Raw genomic sequence first — 16,778 nt, 5'->3', positions numbered from 1 at the left:
TCAAATAATTCCCTCAGTCTCTTACTCTGCCTATGCCCCCTGGATGAATTATTTCCTCTGAAGAGGCAAGAACCAAGTTGCTCCAGACCCATATGAATTCGCTGCTGCTAACAAGTTGACTCTAACAGTGAAAACATTAAAAAGTAAATTATACTTACCTATTACTAGATTATTTGGCCGCTTCTTATTATGGGAGCCAAACATGAATAAAGAACAATCTGACTTCTTTGAAAAGAATTCCTATAAAACCAAATAAATCCCATTTAGTCAACGCATAAATTTAAGAACTTTAAGAATCTTACCTTTAAACTCAGGCCAGGCACGGTGGCTAACACCTGTAATCCCAGCACTTGGGAGGCCGAGGCGAGTGGATTGCTTGAGATCAGAAGTTTGAGACCAGCCTGGACAACAAGATAAGACCCTGTCTCTACTAAAAATACAAAAGACAGCCAGGTGTGACGGCACACGCCTGTAATCCCAGCTACATTAGTGGCTGAGGCACGAGAATCGCTTGAACCCAGAAGGCAGAGGTTGCAGTGAGCTGAGAATGCAACACCGTCCTCCAACCTGGGGGACAGAGTAAGACTGTCTCAAAAAAATAAAACAAAACAAAACAAAAAACTATACCAGTTTTTTTTTTTTCCCCCAGTGGAAGTTAATGAAGACTTAATGAACCAGAAAGGAAAATACAGGGGAAAAGTATTTCTAGCTTTTTACTTCAAGTTTTCTGATTTGGGGTACTTAGGGAAAAGATGTACATTTCAAGACTAAGAATACATGAAAACTATTCAGTTAATAAATAAAATGAAACCATTTATTTTGTTATGCTGTCATTTTGGAATAGCACACCAAGTGTTCATTTGCTGAACAAATCCCTTTAACTCATAGGATATCACTACTATCATTGCATACATTTAAAACACATGAGGCCCAGTAAGGTGGCTCATGCCTGTAATCCCAGCACTTTGGGAGGCTGAGGCAGCTGGATCACCTGAGGTCATCTGATGTCAGGAGTTTGAGACCAGCCTAGCCAACATGGTGAAACCGTGTCTCTACTAAAAATAAAAAAAATTAGCCAGGCGTGGTGGTGCATGCCTGTAATCCCAGCTACTCAGGAGGCTTAGGCAGGAGAATTCATTGAACTTGGGAGGCAGAGGTTGCAGTGAGCCGAGATCACGCCATTGCACTCCAGCCTGGGCGACAAGAGCACTGCACTCCAGTTTAGGTGACAAGAGTGAGACTGACTTTAAAAAAAAAAAAATTATCTGGCTGGGTGCAGTGGCTCACGCCTGTAATCCCAGTACTTTGGAAGGCTGAGGTAGGTGGATGGCTTGAGATCTGGAGTTTGAAACCAGTCTGAGTAACATAGTGAAACCCTGTCTTTATGAAAAATACAAAAAATTAGCTGGGTATGGTGGTGAGCACCTATAGTCCCACCTACTTGGGAGGCTGAAGTGAGAGGAAGGATCACTCGAGCCCAGGAGATTAAGGCTACATGCAGTGAGCTGTGATAACACCACTGCACTCCAGCCTAGGTGACACAGTGACAACATCTTGGAAAAAAGAAAGAGAGAGATCTTATCCATTTGGTTCTCAGAAGTATAGACTTCCATTACAGATTTCAGAGTAGTAAAAAATCTAAGTGTGGGGTTCTAATCCTAGACAGCTCTTTTTACACTGTGCCTATAGTCTCCACATCCCACATGCTTTGATTCAGTTTACTGAGATCACCACTCTTAGCACAAAAATTAGAATTAACATGTTTTAGTCCAAAAATCAATTGGAAAGCCTCTTATTAAGAAAAAAAAAAAAAAAAGGCCGGGCGCAGTGGCTCACATCTGTAGTCCCAGCACTTTGGGAGGCTGAGGTGGGCGGATCACCTAAGGTCAGAGTTCGAGACCAGCCTGACCAACATGGTGAAACCCTGTCTCTACTAAAAATACAAAATTAGCCAAGCGTGGTGGTGCATGCCTGTAATCCCAGCTACTCGGGAGGCTGAGGCAGGAGAATCACTTGAACCCAAGAGGCGGAGGTTGCGGTGAGCTGAGATCACGCCATTGCACTCCGACCTGGGCAACAAGAGCAAAAACTCTGTCTCAAAAAAAAAAAAAAAAAAAAAAGAAAACAGATGAAAGAGTCATAACCCTCAATTTTTCTTTACTCCTTACAAGACTCTCTGAGGTATGAGCCCCTAGTTTGGTTATCATTCATTCTAGTCTCTAAACAGAAGAATAAAGGACAAACAACTACCCAGCTGGCCTGTCCACAACCAGTATGGGGGATGCAGAGTCAGAAAGTCCAAGAATTCAGGCTCTGCCACTAAGTATCTGGACAAATAATCTTTTCTGAGAATTAACTTTATCAGCAGGGATAATACCACCTCCTGCAAAAACTTGCAAAGGCCACATGCGATGTCACGTGAACGCACCTTGTACAATGTTGTACAATGTCCTGAACAAAGTAGGTGTCCAGAAAATACTTTTTATGGCCAGGTGTGGTGGCTCTTGCCAGTCACCCCAGCACTATGGGAGGCTGAGGTGGGTGGATCGCACGAGCTTAGAAGTTGGAGACCAGCCCAGGCAACATGGCAAAATCCTGTCTCTAGTAAAAATAGAAAAAAATGTCCGGGTGTGGTGGTATGCACCTGTGGTCCCAGCTACTTAGGAGACTGAGGTGGGAGGATCACTTTAACCCAGGAGGCGGAGGGTGCAGTGAGCCGAGATGGTGCCATAGCACTCAAGCCTGGGTGATAGAGCGAGACCCTGTCTCAATTAAAATATATATATTTATTTTGTATGTCTAAATCAATGGAATTACTTTCTTAAAATTTCTTAAACATTCTCATGGTATGACTAACATCCCAAAGCTTTCCACAAAACACCCTTCATATATACTTGAGTGTTTTATATATATACCCACACACGTGTGTGTGAATGTGTGTGTGTGTATACGTGTATATACGTATATATAATCTCATCCCATTCTCCACAAAGTCTACTTTTTATTTCTTAAAATTCTAGAACAGGGGTAGTCAAATTACCTGCAAAAAGCCATATAATAAGTATTTTAGGCTCATCCTTTTGTTTTGTCTTTAACCAACTCTTCTTTTTTGTGTGAGACAGGGTCTCACTCTGCTGCCCAGGCTAAAAGTGCTATGGTGCAGTCATGGCTCACTATAACCTCAAACTCCTGCACTCAGCAGATCCTCCTGCCTCAGTCTCCCAGACAGTTAGTACTTGGGCTCCCACCACCATTTCCTGCCAATTTTTTACTTTTTTAAGAGATGGAATCTCAATATGCTGCTTAGGCTGGTCTAGAAATCCTGGCCTCACGCAATCCTCCCACTTCATCCTACCAAAACAATGGAATTAGAGGTATGAACCACGGTGCCCAACCTAACCTAACCAACTCTTTTTTTTTTTTTTTTAATTGAGACGGAATTTCACTCTTGTTGCCCAGGCTAGAGTGCAATGGCACGATCTCGGCTCACTGCAACCTCCGCCTCCCGGGTTCAAGTGCTTCTCCTGCCTCACCTCCCAAGTAGCTGGGATTATAGGCATGCGCCACCACGCCTGGCTAATTTTGTATTTTTAATAGAGACGGGGTTTATCCATGTTGGTCAGGCTGGTCTCGAACTCCTAACTTTAGGTGATCCACAGGCCTTGGCCTCCCAAAGCGCTGGAATTACAGGCATGAGCCACCACGCCCAGCCTAACCAACTCCTTAAAAATGTAAAAACCATTCTTAGCTCATGAGCCTCACACAAAGAGGGATTTGGTTTGCAAGCAGTGTATTTTTGCCAACCAACCCCTGTTCTAAAGCAGCAAAACTCATGTCTCCAAGATCGTAGTGAAAAAAATGTGTGGAGAGGGTCAGGAGGAGAAAATTGATCACTATTTCCAACACAACCACTCCTTCCATAGCCATTTTGAGCTCTGTAGGTCTGGGATTCAGATAGCTAATAAATATATCCTATATCTGGAGATAGGAGATCAAAGAGAGGGAATGTCACAAACTTAAGAGTAAGAAAAGCTGTTATATCAACACTAGACTAAAAAAGCTCAAGTGCTACAGCTTTCACTATGGAACACTGCCACAAAGTGGTCATGCAACTAAAAGCATTATGGTATCACAAAACAAAGCCAGGCCTTGATTAAGTGGTATATGAAACAGAGAATTCTGAGATAAATCTTTTATTTTTACTTCCAGGATCTCTTCAACAAATGACTGTAAAAAATACGAGACAAGGCCGGGCGCGGTGGCTCACGCCTGTAATCCCAGCACTTTGGGAGGCCGAGGCGGGCAGATCACAAGGTCAGGAGATCGAGACCACGGTGAAACCCCGTCTCTACTAAAAATACAAAAAATTAGACGGGCGCGGTTGTGGGCGCCTGTAGTCCCAGCTACTCGGGAGGCTGAGGCAGGAGAATGGCGTGAACCCGGGAGGCGGAGCTTGCAGTGAGCCGAGATCGCGCCACTGCACTCCAGCCTGGGCGACAGAGCAAGACTCCGTCTCAAAAAAATAAAAATAAAAAAAATAAAATAAAAAAAAATAAAAGTAATTTGAAAAAAACTGAGTAAAATGCATTTTATCGATACTATCTTAATTTTCACTGCAGTTAGTTACAATAAGATTATTTGATTTTAATCTAATTAATCATTAATTTCTTTCTTTTAAATTCGCTAATTAAAAGAAAAAAAATTACAAAAGTCAAATGAGCTTAAGGAAAAAACAACAAATAATGGGTTCCTGGTTGGGTGCGATAGCTCACACCCATAATCCCAGCACTTTAGGAGGCCAAGGCGGGCAGATCATTTGAGCTCAGGAGTTTAAGACTAGATTGGGCAATATGACAAAGCCCTGTCTCTACAAAAATTAGCCAGGCATCGTGTCGTGCACCTGTAGTGCCCGCTTCTGAGGTGGGAGAATGGCTTGAGTCTGGGAGGTGGAGACTGCAGCAAGCAGAGATCATTCCAACGCACTCCAACCTAGGCAGCAGAGCCAGACCCTATTTCAAAATAAACAATGGGTTCCTATCAAGAAAACATAATCATATTAAGTTTTTTAAATTTTTTTAAATAGAGACGGGGTCTCACTATGTTTTCCAGGCTGGTCTCGAACTCCTGGGCTCAAGCAGTCCTCCTGCCTTGGCCTCCCAAAGTGCTGGGATTACAGGCGTGAGCTACTGTGTCTGGCCCAACTCTTAAGGAAGAAACTAATTTTCTTAAGGAAGAAACTAATATCATCACATACTGAAATCCATTCATCATTCCCCATTTACTATAAACAATCTTTGATTTCACTTCCTAGTTTTTTCATTTAGTTTTGGTTGACTATATACTCAAACAAGAATCTGATTAACTCTAAGAAAACAACTGACATCTGTTACCAATAATTCAAGTAGCGTTTCTTGTTTTAAAAGTATCCATGCTAGTTGCGGTGGTGCACACCTGTAGTCCCATCTACTTGGGAGACTGAGGCAGGAGGATTGCTTGAGCTCAGGAGTTTGAAACCAGCCTGGGCAACATAGCAAGACCCAATCTTAAAAAGAAAAAAAAAAGTAAAAGCATCGGAAGGAAGAATCATATTTTTAGAACTCAAACTTGCTTTATAAAAATAGGTCTATAATAAACTTCCTTTTGAAAATTCATTATGTCCTTTAAATGCAACTCAAGTTTTACTTTTTTTTTTTTTTTTTTTTTTGGCGCTGGAGTTTCACTCTTGTTGCCCAGGCTGGAGTGCAATGGCGCAACCTTGGCTCACTTAAACCTCTGCCTCCCGTATTCAAGTGATTATCCTGCCTCAGCCTCCTGAGTAGCTGGGATTACAGGCATGTGCTACCACGCTCGGCTAATTTTTTTTGTATTTTTAGTAGAGATGGGGTTTCTCCGTTGGTCAGGCTCGTCTTGAACTCCTAATCTCAGGTGATCCACCCGGCTTGGCCTCCCAAAGTTCTGGGATTACAGGCGTGAGCCACCACGCCCGGCCAAGTTTTAAAAATTTTATCAATGTATTTGCAGGCAATGAATAACACATTTCCCAGCCACAGTGAAAAGAAAGATCTATAGATATTTTTAAAAGTATTTCCTCTCCATTTTACATCAAAATTCCCTCACATAGGATGACCTCTAATTTAAAAAAAATCACAAATTTGGAGTACAAATGAATTAATCTGAATCATTACTACTTATATGTTCTCTTAAATCATAAAGATTATTGTACTTACCAGTGATGTCTGATCCTCAAAAGGTCTTGTAATATTTTTCCTAAGAATATAAAAAAAGTGACTGCAATTTTAATAACCTCAATAAGTATATACAATGAATGTATTAAGGTAATTTTATATTCAGATGATAAAAAAATTGAAAGGATATTCATTCATTCAAATATTTATTCAATGCCAATTATATGCCAGGCCACCATTCTAGGAGCTAGTGATACTATACTACTACATCAAACAAAATGCTTGCTTTCATGGAGTTTACAGGCTTGTGGAAAATAAAGTCTTCTGTATATATGGATTCTGCATCCTTCCGCATCCTTCTGCATCCATGGATTGATTTGACCAACCACAGACTGCTAGTATTCAATAGACAAAGAAAGTGTGTTTTTAAAAAAAAAGGTGGGGGGGCTGGGCACAGTGGCTCACAACAGTGAGCTATGATCATGCCACTGCACTCCAGCCTGGGTGACAGTGAGACCCCGTCTCTAAAAAAAAGTTAATCAAGAAATAAAAAGAAAGAACAATAAAAAGCAGGATAAACCAGAAAATACAGCATTATAACGATTTACATAGTATTACATTATATTAGATATTATAAGTAATCGAGAGACGATTTAAAGTATATGTGACTTACTTTTATGGGAAGCATTTTTTAAAAAAAGTACACAGGAGGATGTGCGTGGGTTATATGCAAATACTAGGCCATTTTATGTAAGAGACGAGCATACCTAGATTTTAGTATCTAAGGGGAGGTTTCTGGAACCATTGCCCACAGATACTGAGGGATGACTGTAGCTTATTCCAGGGCTGTGGTAAGGAAAAAGACAAGATGAATCCAGAGAATTTTGTGATGTTAGAAAGTAAGGAAGTGCTCAAAAACAGGAGGCATGTTGAAAGGTCATAGGAACCAAACTAAAAGAGTTCCCAACTTTGGGAGGCCGAGGCGGGCAGATCACGTGGTCAGGAGATTGAGACCATCGCTACAAAAAAAAAAAAAAAAAAAAAAAAGACAAAAAAATCAGCCGGGCGTGGTGGGCACCTGTGTAGTCCCAGCTACTAGGGAGGCTGAGGCAGGAGAATGGTGTGAACCCGGGAGGCGGAGCTTGCAGTTAGCCAAGATTGCGCCACTGCACTCCAGCCTGGGCGACAGAGCGAGACTCCACCAAGAGCTCCCAGCTGGGAGTGGTGGCTCACGTCTGTAATCCCAGCACTTTGGGAGGCTGAGGCTGGTGGATTACCTGAGGTCAGAAGTTCAAGACCAGACTGGCCAACATGGTGAAACCCTGCCTTTACTAAAAATACAAAAATTCGCTGGGCGTGATGGTGGGCACCTGTAATCCCAGTTACTCAGGAGGCTGAGGCAGGATAATCGCTTGAACCCAGGAGCTGGAGGTTGTGCTGAGCTGAGATTGCACCACTGCACTCCATCCTGGGTGACAGAGACTCTGTCTCAAATTAAAACAAACAAATAAACAAACAAAAAAACGGGGGGTTCCCAATTGCCAAACAGAACAATTTAAGCAATTAAATTAAGAACACTGGATTAGGCCGGGCGCGGTGGCTCAAGCCTGTAATCCCAGCACTTTGGGAGGCCGAGACGGGCGGATCACGAGGTCAGGAGATCGAGACCATCCTGGCTAACACGGTGAAACCCCATCTCTACTAAAAAAATACAAAAAACTAGCCGGGCGAAGTGGCGAGCGCCTGTGGTCCCAGCTACTCGGGAGGCTGAGGCAGGAGAATGGCGTAAACCCAGGAGGCAGAGCTTGCAGTGAGCTGAGATCCAGCCACTGTACTCCAGCCTGGGCGACAGAGCGAGACTCCGTCTCAAAAAAAAAAAAAAAAAAAAAAAGAACACTGGATTAGAATCCAGAAGAATATATGAGGAAAGTGCAACATTTTTGTAGTGTTCTTGACAAACATGCATAACCTCAGCCAATTCATGAGAAAATTTAAACCCAAATTGAGGGATAATTTACAAAATAACTGACAAGTACTTGTCAAAAATGTCAAGGTCATCAAAGACAAGGAAAGACTAAGGAACTGTCACAAATTGGAGAAGACTAAGGAGGCATGAAAACTAAATGCAACATGGGATGCTACAAGAGAAAAAGTATTAAAAGGAAAACTAGAGCCGGGCGCAGTGGCTCACGCCTGTAATCCTAGCACTTTGGAAGGCTGAGATGGGTGGATCACCTGAGGTTGGGAGTTCGAGACCAGCCTGACCAACATGGAGAATTCCGTCTCTACTAAAAATACAAAATTAGCCGGGCATGGTGGCACATGCCCATAATCCCAGCTACTTGGGAGGCTGAGGCAAGAGAATTGCTTGAACCCAGGAGGCGGAAGTTGCGGTGAGACCAGATCGCGCCACTGCACTCCAACCTGGTCAACAAGAGTGAAACTCCATCTCGAAAAAAAAAAAAAAGAAAAGAAAGAAAAAAAAACTGGGCCGGGTGTGGTGGCGGCTCACGCCTGTAATCCCAGCACTTCGGGAGGCCGAGGTGCAGAGATCACCTAAGGTCAGAAGTTTGAGACCAGCCTGACCAACATGGCGAAACCCCGTCTTGACTAAAAATACAAAAATGAGCTGGGCGTGAAGGCATGTGCCTGTAATCCCAATTCGGGAGGCTGAGGGAGGAGAATCACTTGAACCAGGGAATCGGAGGTGGCAGTAAGCTGAGATCGTGCCACTGTACTCCAGCCCGGCGACAGAGCTAGACTCCGTCTCAAACAAAACAAAACAAAACAAAACAAAAAAACCACAAAAAAATTAGCCAGGCATGGTGGCATGTGCCTATAATGCCAGCTACATGGGAGGCCAAGGCAGAAGAGTGGAAGTTGTAGTGAGCAGAGATCACGCCACTGCACTCCAGTTGGGCGACAACAGGCCTCCGTCTCAAAAAAAGGAAAAAAGAAAAACTGATGCTAATCAAATATGTCTGTCATTTGATTAACATTAGTGAATCAGTGTTAATCTGTTAGTTTTGATCACTGCGTTATGGTTATGCAAGATGTAACATTAGGCGAAGCCAGGTGAAGGGTATATGGGAATTTCGCATTATTTTTGTACTTTTCTGTAAATCTGTAAGTATTTCAAAATAAAATACATATGCTATGGTCACAACTATGCAAGGACATTCAATACAAATGAAAAAATAGAACAAAAGAAAGAAATTATAATATTAATAACTGTAAGGAATTTTAGTATCTTTAAAAAATTTTTTTGTTTTCCAAATCTTCTATAAAGTAGTTACTTTTATAACGAAACAAAATCATTTAAAATACAGTAAAAGAAATCATGACTTACTTTTTATACAGGACACCATATGGTTTTTTCAGTGCATACTGTAAAACAAAATTTATAGCTTTTAAAACAAACACATTCTGAAAAGCAGAAATAAAAATAAAACATCATAACAGTCACTCTCCAAGACTGCTCTGGGGCCTCAATCTTGTCCTGAGGCCTTCTTCCTGGCTCCCTTTTCATCACTTACAGTAACTTGAAACATAAACTTAATATTCTTGGACTAGACTTTCCTATTTAAAAGTTTCTATGCCCTTTCAATAGTCTATCAAACTTAAACCATTTCCTTCATGTCTTTAAACTCGACTTAGTCCAGTCTCTCTCTGGGGAAACAATGCCAGGTACAGTGGCTCACGCCTGTAATCCCAACACTTTGGGAGGACAAGGCAGATCACTCGAGCCCAGGAGTTCGAGACCAGCCTAGGCAACATGGCAAAACCCTGTCTCTACAAAAAACTGCAAAAATTAGCCAGACATGGTGGTGCATGCCCGCAGTCTCAGCTACTTGGGAGGCTGAGGTGGGAGGATCACCTGAGCCTAGGAATTTGAGGCTGTGGTAAGACTTGATCGCACCACTGCACTCCAGCTCTGGTGATAGTGTGAGACCCTGTCTCGGAAAAAAAAAAAAGTAGTAGATAAAAACAGAAAAAATAAATTCTATCAGGAAAGGTTGATGTTGTGTGGAGATAAGAAAACTCAGAAACAGTCACAATGATGACAACTAGAATACTAGCCAGGGGTTAAACACAGCTCTTTAAAAAATGCCTATTATTCAATGTTCTTCATTTTTTTCCCTACTTCTACCCATCCACTAATAATCATTCATTTTATTTTATTTATGTATTTTGAGACAGGGTCTCACTCTGTTGCCCAGGCTGGAGTGTAATGGTGCGATTAAAGCTGACTGCAGCCTCAAACTCCTGGGCTCAGGTGATCCTCCCATCTCAGCCTCCCAAGTACAGACACATGCACCACACCCAGCTAATTTTTGTATTTTGAGTGGAGATGGGGTTTCACCATGTTGTCCAGGCTGTACTTTACTATTTTTAAAAATTTAATTTATAGAGATGGGGTCTCACTTTGTTGTCCAGGCTGTTGTACTGGGCTTAAGCAATCCTCCCACCTCAGCCTCCCAAAGTGCTGGGATTACAGGTGTCAGCCACCACACCTGGCCTATAATCACTTATTACTTGTATGGCCAGTACTGCTCTACCACAGAGAATAACAAAGATGTCATCAGGTACTACCTTGCATTAGAGAAATGGGTAAATGAGGGAAACAATGAAAAATAAGGTATAATAATCATTCATCAACTATCAGAGTTGGTGAACAAAGAAAATGCAACAGTAAAATCTGCCTTTTTAAGTATAAAACTTTTGATGATTCGTGGCCAACTATTTCCCTGTTTCCGTGTAATAAACATTGCCACCTCTTCTTTCTTGATAACTCAGATGAATTTTGATAATCATGATGAATTTTAATTATTGTAGTAATCTGTAATATTGTGCTGCTTTTAAAGCTTACTTAAATATGTAGGATCATTGTGCTGATGGATATACTAGGAGAGGGGCAGTGTCCCGTCAGCACAATGACATTCAGACAAACATTTCAAAAAAGGGATGGGCCTATATAAGGCATTCAGACATCTGAATTGACTATGCTTATCAGGCATAGAGTTTGGCAAGTTTAAAAATGTATTCAACGCCAGGTGTGGTGGCTCACTCCTATAATCTCAGCACTTTGGGAGGCTGAGGCAGACAGATCACTTCAGGCCAGGAGTTTGTGACCAGCCTGGCCAACATGGTGAAACCCTGTCTGTACTAAAAGAACACAGAAATTAGCCGGGTGTGGTAGCATGAGCCTGTAGTTCCAGCTATTCGGGAGGCAGAGGCAGGAGAATCGCCTGAACCCGGGAGGCAGAGGTTGCAGTGAGCCAAGATGACACCACCGCACTTCAGCCCGGGTGACAAAGTGAGACGCCATCTCAATAACAACAAAAATGTATTCAATTACTTAATTGATTTAATTCAAAGACCTATTAGCTGTACTGAAGGCCTAATTAGTCAAATAACCTACTAGATATCTCCACATACTATGCCTTTTTTTTTGAGATGGAGTCTTGCTCTATTGCCCAGGCTGGAGTAAGTGCAATGGCGTGATCTCAGCTCACTGCAATCTCCACCTCCCAGGTCCAAGCAGACTCTCCTGCCTCAGTCTCCTGAGTAGCTGGGATTACAGGCGTCCACCACCAAGCCCGGCTAATTTTTGTATTTTTAGTAGAGATGGAATTTCACCATGTTAGCCAGGCTGTCTTGAACTCCGGACCCCGTGATCTGCCCGCCTCGGCCTCCCAAAGTGCCGGGATTACAGGTGTGAGCCACTGCGCCTGGCCCTTCTTTCATTGATTACCTATATATTGAGTACCTACTATGTACAGACACTGGGCTGGACACTAGGCTACAGAGGTAGAAAAAACAAAGCTTTTATTTTCATTACTTAAATCACATGTCCCAAACTGAATCTTTCACCTTTCCCTCCAAACCTGCTCCACTTGACACATTTTCTAATTGGCATTATTGCCCATCAGGCACTCAAGCCAAAAACCTGGGAAGTCATACTTTTCACTAGTTCCCAACTCTTCTACCCTCAACATCTATTTTTTTCTGGTCATTTCTCATTTTCATTGCCACCACTGGACTCCAGATGCTCTTCACCTAGCTGGCAGCAATGGTTTAGTTTCCTACATTTGCTCTCAACCCTCTCTAGTCAAGCCAATTAAAAAGACTGGTGGTCCTTTTAATTCTCTTGCTTATTATCTTTCAATGACTACATGGAGCTTTCAGATTAAAATTCAAACTCCATTTTACTATATGACCCATGCCTCTTCTTCTAGCCTCATCTAGCCCACTCTCCTTTGGCCATGCCCAATTATTTATAGTTCTCCAAATGCATCAACGCTCCTTCATACTCCCTTTTGCACAAACTTCTTTCTCAGTCTCAGAGGGTCTTCTCTTTCTCTCCCACTTCTTGCACCAACTTCTCCTTCAAAATGAAGCTGAAGTGTTATCTCTGGGGGGACCTACCCTGTGTGGGGGTCCCCCATGTGATTTTCTTTTTTTTTTTTTTGAGATGGAGTCTTTGTCACCCAGGTTGGAGTGCAATGGTGCGATCTCGGCTGACTGCAACCTCTACCTCCCCGGTTCAGACCATTCTCCTACCTCAGCCTCTGAGTAGCTGGGACTACAGACATGTGCCACCACACCCAGCTAATCTTTTTATTTTTAGTTTTCACCATGTTTCACCATGTTGGCCAGGCTGGTCTCGAACTTCTGACTTTGTGATTCTCCTGCCTCGGCCTCCCAAAGTGCTGGGATTACAGGCGTGAACCACTGTGCCCGGCCTCCCTTATGTGATTTTAACTGTTTCCCACCCTACCCTGTCCATGCCTCCAACACAGCACAATGTGAGAACTTTTTACATGTCTATCTCTCTAAGCTCACTGAAAGAACTGTGTCTCACGTATTAACTCCCAGCAGAGGCACAGTAACTGGTGTTGTTGAATGACTAAATATATAGCAATATGCAGTTATTTCTCTTTACAAATTAAATTTTTTCCTAAAATGTGAGTAAGCCAAATTCTAGTAATTGAAAACAGCTTAAATTTACTAAGGGAGACCTTCACCCTACCAGACCCATCTGTGCTCCTAAAAGATAATAATAAAATTTACTAACAGAACTAGTTGCTTTAAGAAAAACTAGTAGTTGGTGCCTCGCAGGGTAAAGAACCCCCCAACTTTAGCTCTTCTCTAAGATTAGTAGTTCTTATGGTAAGGCAAGCTTATCTATGTATTTTTCCGGCAGCCCAACCTAGCATGCTGAAAATTCCAAAATGACTTCAATACCTTTTAAAGATTAAGTATATATACTCACCACATCTTTAAGTACTTGTGTCACTGTTGCATTTGCATTTCCCCCTTTAATCAGCATGGCATTTTTAATATTTTCATTGAGTTTCGGTTCTCTCTTCTCAAGGAATCTCTTGGCTCTTTTCGTTTTGGGCTTTCTGTTCAGAAAAGCACAATTCATAACTATTTAAACATTTTCCTCACATTGCAAAGGCATTACTTAACTAATATGCAAATTCTTAAAAACACATTTGTCATTTAGGACTCCACCCTTAAACAAAATCTCACTTTTTTTTTTTTTTTGAGATGGAATCTCACTCTTGCCCAGGCTGGACACAATCTGGATGCAATGGCACAATCTTGGCTCACTGCAACCTCCATCTCCTGGGTTCAAGCAATTCTCCTGCCTCAGCCTCCTAAGTAGCTAGGATTACAGGCACACACCACCACACCTGGGTGATTTTTGTATTTTTAGCAGAGACAGGGTTTCACCATGTTGGTCAGGCTATTCTCGAACTACTGACCTCAGGTGATCTGCCTGCCTCGGCCTCCCAAAGTGCTGGGATTACAGGTGTGAGTCACAAGGCCCAGCCAAAATCTCACTTTTTTGGGAGATATCAGTAAAAGATATTTCCTTATGATTGTTAAATAAGTGTTTTGTTAGCTTTTAAAAAAAAAGCTTTCATTTTTATATTTCCACCATTCTTTTACTACTGCTTTTTTTTTTTTTTTTTTGAGACGGAGTCTCGCTCTGTCGCCCAGGCTGGAGTGCAGTGGCCGGATCTCAGCTCACTGCAAGCTCCGCCTCCCGGGTTTACGCCATTCTCCTGCCTCAGCCTCCCGAGTAGCTGGGACTACAGGCGCCTGCCACGTCGCCCGGCTAGTTTTTTGTATTTTTTAGTAGAGACGGGGTTTCACCGTGTTAGCCAGGATGGTCTCGATCTCCTGACCTCGTGATCCGCCCGTCTCGGCCTCCCAAAGTGCTGGGATTACAGGCTTGAGCCACCGCGCCCGGCCTACTACTGCTTTTTCAAATCTTTTTTTTAAGTAAAAAATAAAAGGCTCAAGTAAATACTGTCGCTATTTTTACTCTTCTTTTTTCTTCAAGCCTTAAGTAGTCAAACTGTATCCTGTACCCTAATACAAAGAATTGAGCATCAACTGCTGATCAACCTGTGGGCATTTACTAAACATGAGACTAATGACTGCTTACCTTTCTTTTAGGTTTAAGACCACAATGCCTGCCAGGAAGTATACACTGTTGCACTCCAAAATCATTGCTGAGAATGTCAATATTATTGCCAACAATGGGGAATAATAAGGTTGATGTTTACCTGGAGTCACTCTATTAAGGCTTAATCTTCACCACAATCCTGAGAGTTACAATTCTTTTTTATTTATTTATTTTTTTTGAGACGAGTCTCTCTGTCTCCCAGGTTGGAGTGCAGTGGCGCGACCTCAGCTCACTGCAAGCTCCGCCTCCCGGGTTCACGCCATTCTACTGCAGGCGCCCGCCACCATGCCCGGCTAATTTTTTGTATTTTTAGTAGAGGCAGGGTTTCACCGTGTTAGCCCAGGATGGTCTCGACCTCTTGACCTCGTGATCTGCCCGCCTCAGCCTCCAAAAGTGCTGGGATTACAGGTGTGAGCCTCCACACCCGGCAAGTTACAATTCTTATCTTCACTTTACAGATGAGGCAACTGAACAGACAGGTAATGTGCCCAAGATCACACAGCAAGTAAACAGGCCAATTTTCAAAATGAGCTAGGGCTGGGCGGCCACAGCCTGTAATAAAAACACTCTAGGAGGCCAAGATGGACGGATCACTGAGCCCAGAAGTTCAAGACCAGCCTGGGCAACATCGCAAAACCCTGTCTGTACAAAAAAAAATACAAAAATTAGCTGTGGTGGTGCATGCCTATAGTCCCAGTTACACGGCAGGCTGAGGTAGGAGGGCTGCTTGATTCCGGGGAGGTCGAGGCTGCAGTGAGCTGTGATCGGGCTACTGCACTCCAGCCTGGGTGTCAGAGCCATACCCTGTCTCAAAAAAAAAATGTTTTTTAAGCCAGATTTAAAAATTCATGTAGACCAATTACCCTGTAAACTATTAAGGGAAAATAAATTCATTATTCTGACTTTATGATGTGACAGTAGGAATGGCGTATTTTTATACATTTCTGTTCAAAAAAGGGGCTTCACCTCTGCTTCCTCTACAATGAGCACCCTGATTTTTCAGACAGTTCTCTGTCATCTACTGAAAGAATTCTCCTCCCAAACAATTATGACCCTCCCTCGTCCAGTCCCATGGACACTTTGGGAAGAAAGAGACTATACATGCACTTTAGTTTCCCATGTAGATTTTAAAAATCCTCCTCCAGAGATAATGTCACATATAAAGCTTCTAATCATTTACTGGTTGATAAAGATACAAATTATTCTATCTTCTGTAACTCATTAAACAGCAACAAATGCAAATAGCGATTAACATGTTTTATTAGCTGCCTGGCTCCCAATTAATGTGTAAACTAGTCCCAATACCTAGTAAACGACTCTTCTTTGTAGTCCAAACAGCTAGAGGCATAGCAGGTGTGCAAAAAAATCTCTGAATGACTAAAACTGTCGTTTTGGATACATACTAACCTACGTAAATAGCAAGAAAACCACAGCAAATAACAGCAGGGCTGTTTAGCACAATAAATATTCTTGAACAAATTTAAAACAGGTATTATTCAAGGATAACTCAGAGGAGTGTACAAAGTCGGAAAGAAAAAAAACCAAAACTAATGAACATTTCTACGTGCTGCAGCAAAGGCTCTACATACATTCGCAAAACTAACCCTCACAGCTCTAAGAAATATGACTATGATGAGTGCTATTTTACAGAGTAAACTGAGATTTAGAGACATTTAATGACCCAAAGTCACAAAGCTTTAAGTGAACACGCCAGACTGTCACCCAGATCTGTCGGATTCCGAGGGCTGTGCCCATAACCCCACTCTAACTAACCTGTCTCATACTTCGGAAGTCAGATGTTTTTCAACTGACTAGGATAAAAGCGGCCAACGCTTCAATCCCACATCCCATCCCGCGATTCCCACCTGAGAGCTTCCCCACTGTCTCCTGGCAAGTAGCTCGCGCTGAGGAAAACCCCGGCTGGTGATCGATCGGCTCCCACCCAGGCAAGAAGAGGGGTAACCAGGAAGAGTGAGAGGCCGAGACAATACCACCCTCATCACGGGACCCTTTCACCCCAACGTTCCCCGGGGCGGAGAACCAGCGAACTTACACAACTCGATCCAGAGTGTCCATCGCTACTGCTCCCTGCAACTCTTAACTAAGTG

The 16,778-nt window shown here is 42.6% G+C and overlaps 1 protein-coding gene across 1 annotated transcript in view; it reads right to left on the bottom strand.

The window, feature by feature from the left end:
• RPF2 (ribosome production factor 2 homolog) overlaps positions 1–16,765 on the bottom strand; it is a 43,366-nt gene extending 26,601 nt beyond the window's left edge. Inside the window, exons 1-5 of the mRNA NM_001258154.1 lie at positions 16,724–16,765; positions 13,462–13,594; positions 9,535–9,572; positions 6,228–6,267; positions 159–240 (exon numbers count right to left, since the gene is read on the bottom strand). Of these exons, the coding sequence (NP_001245083.1) occupies positions 159–240; positions 6,228–6,267; positions 9,535–9,572; positions 13,462–13,594; positions 16,724–16,746 (316 nt within the window). The 5' untranslated portion in view covers positions 16,747–16,765. The remainder of the gene's footprint in view (positions 1–158; positions 241–6,227; positions 6,268–9,534; positions 9,573–13,461; positions 13,595–16,723) is intronic.
• Positions 16,766–16,778: the final 13 nt, after the last annotated feature.

This window comes from Macaca mulatta, chromosome 4 (genome assembly GCF_049350105.2).
Source record: "Macaca mulatta isolate MMU2019108-1 chromosome 4, T2T-MMU8v2.0, whole genome shotgun sequence".
Taxonomy (NCBI): Eukaryota; Metazoa; Chordata; class Mammalia; order Primates; family Cercopithecidae; genus Macaca; species Macaca mulatta.
The sequence above is the reverse complement of the archived record's forward strand: the minus strand, read 5'-3'. Positions and strand labels throughout refer to the sequence as shown.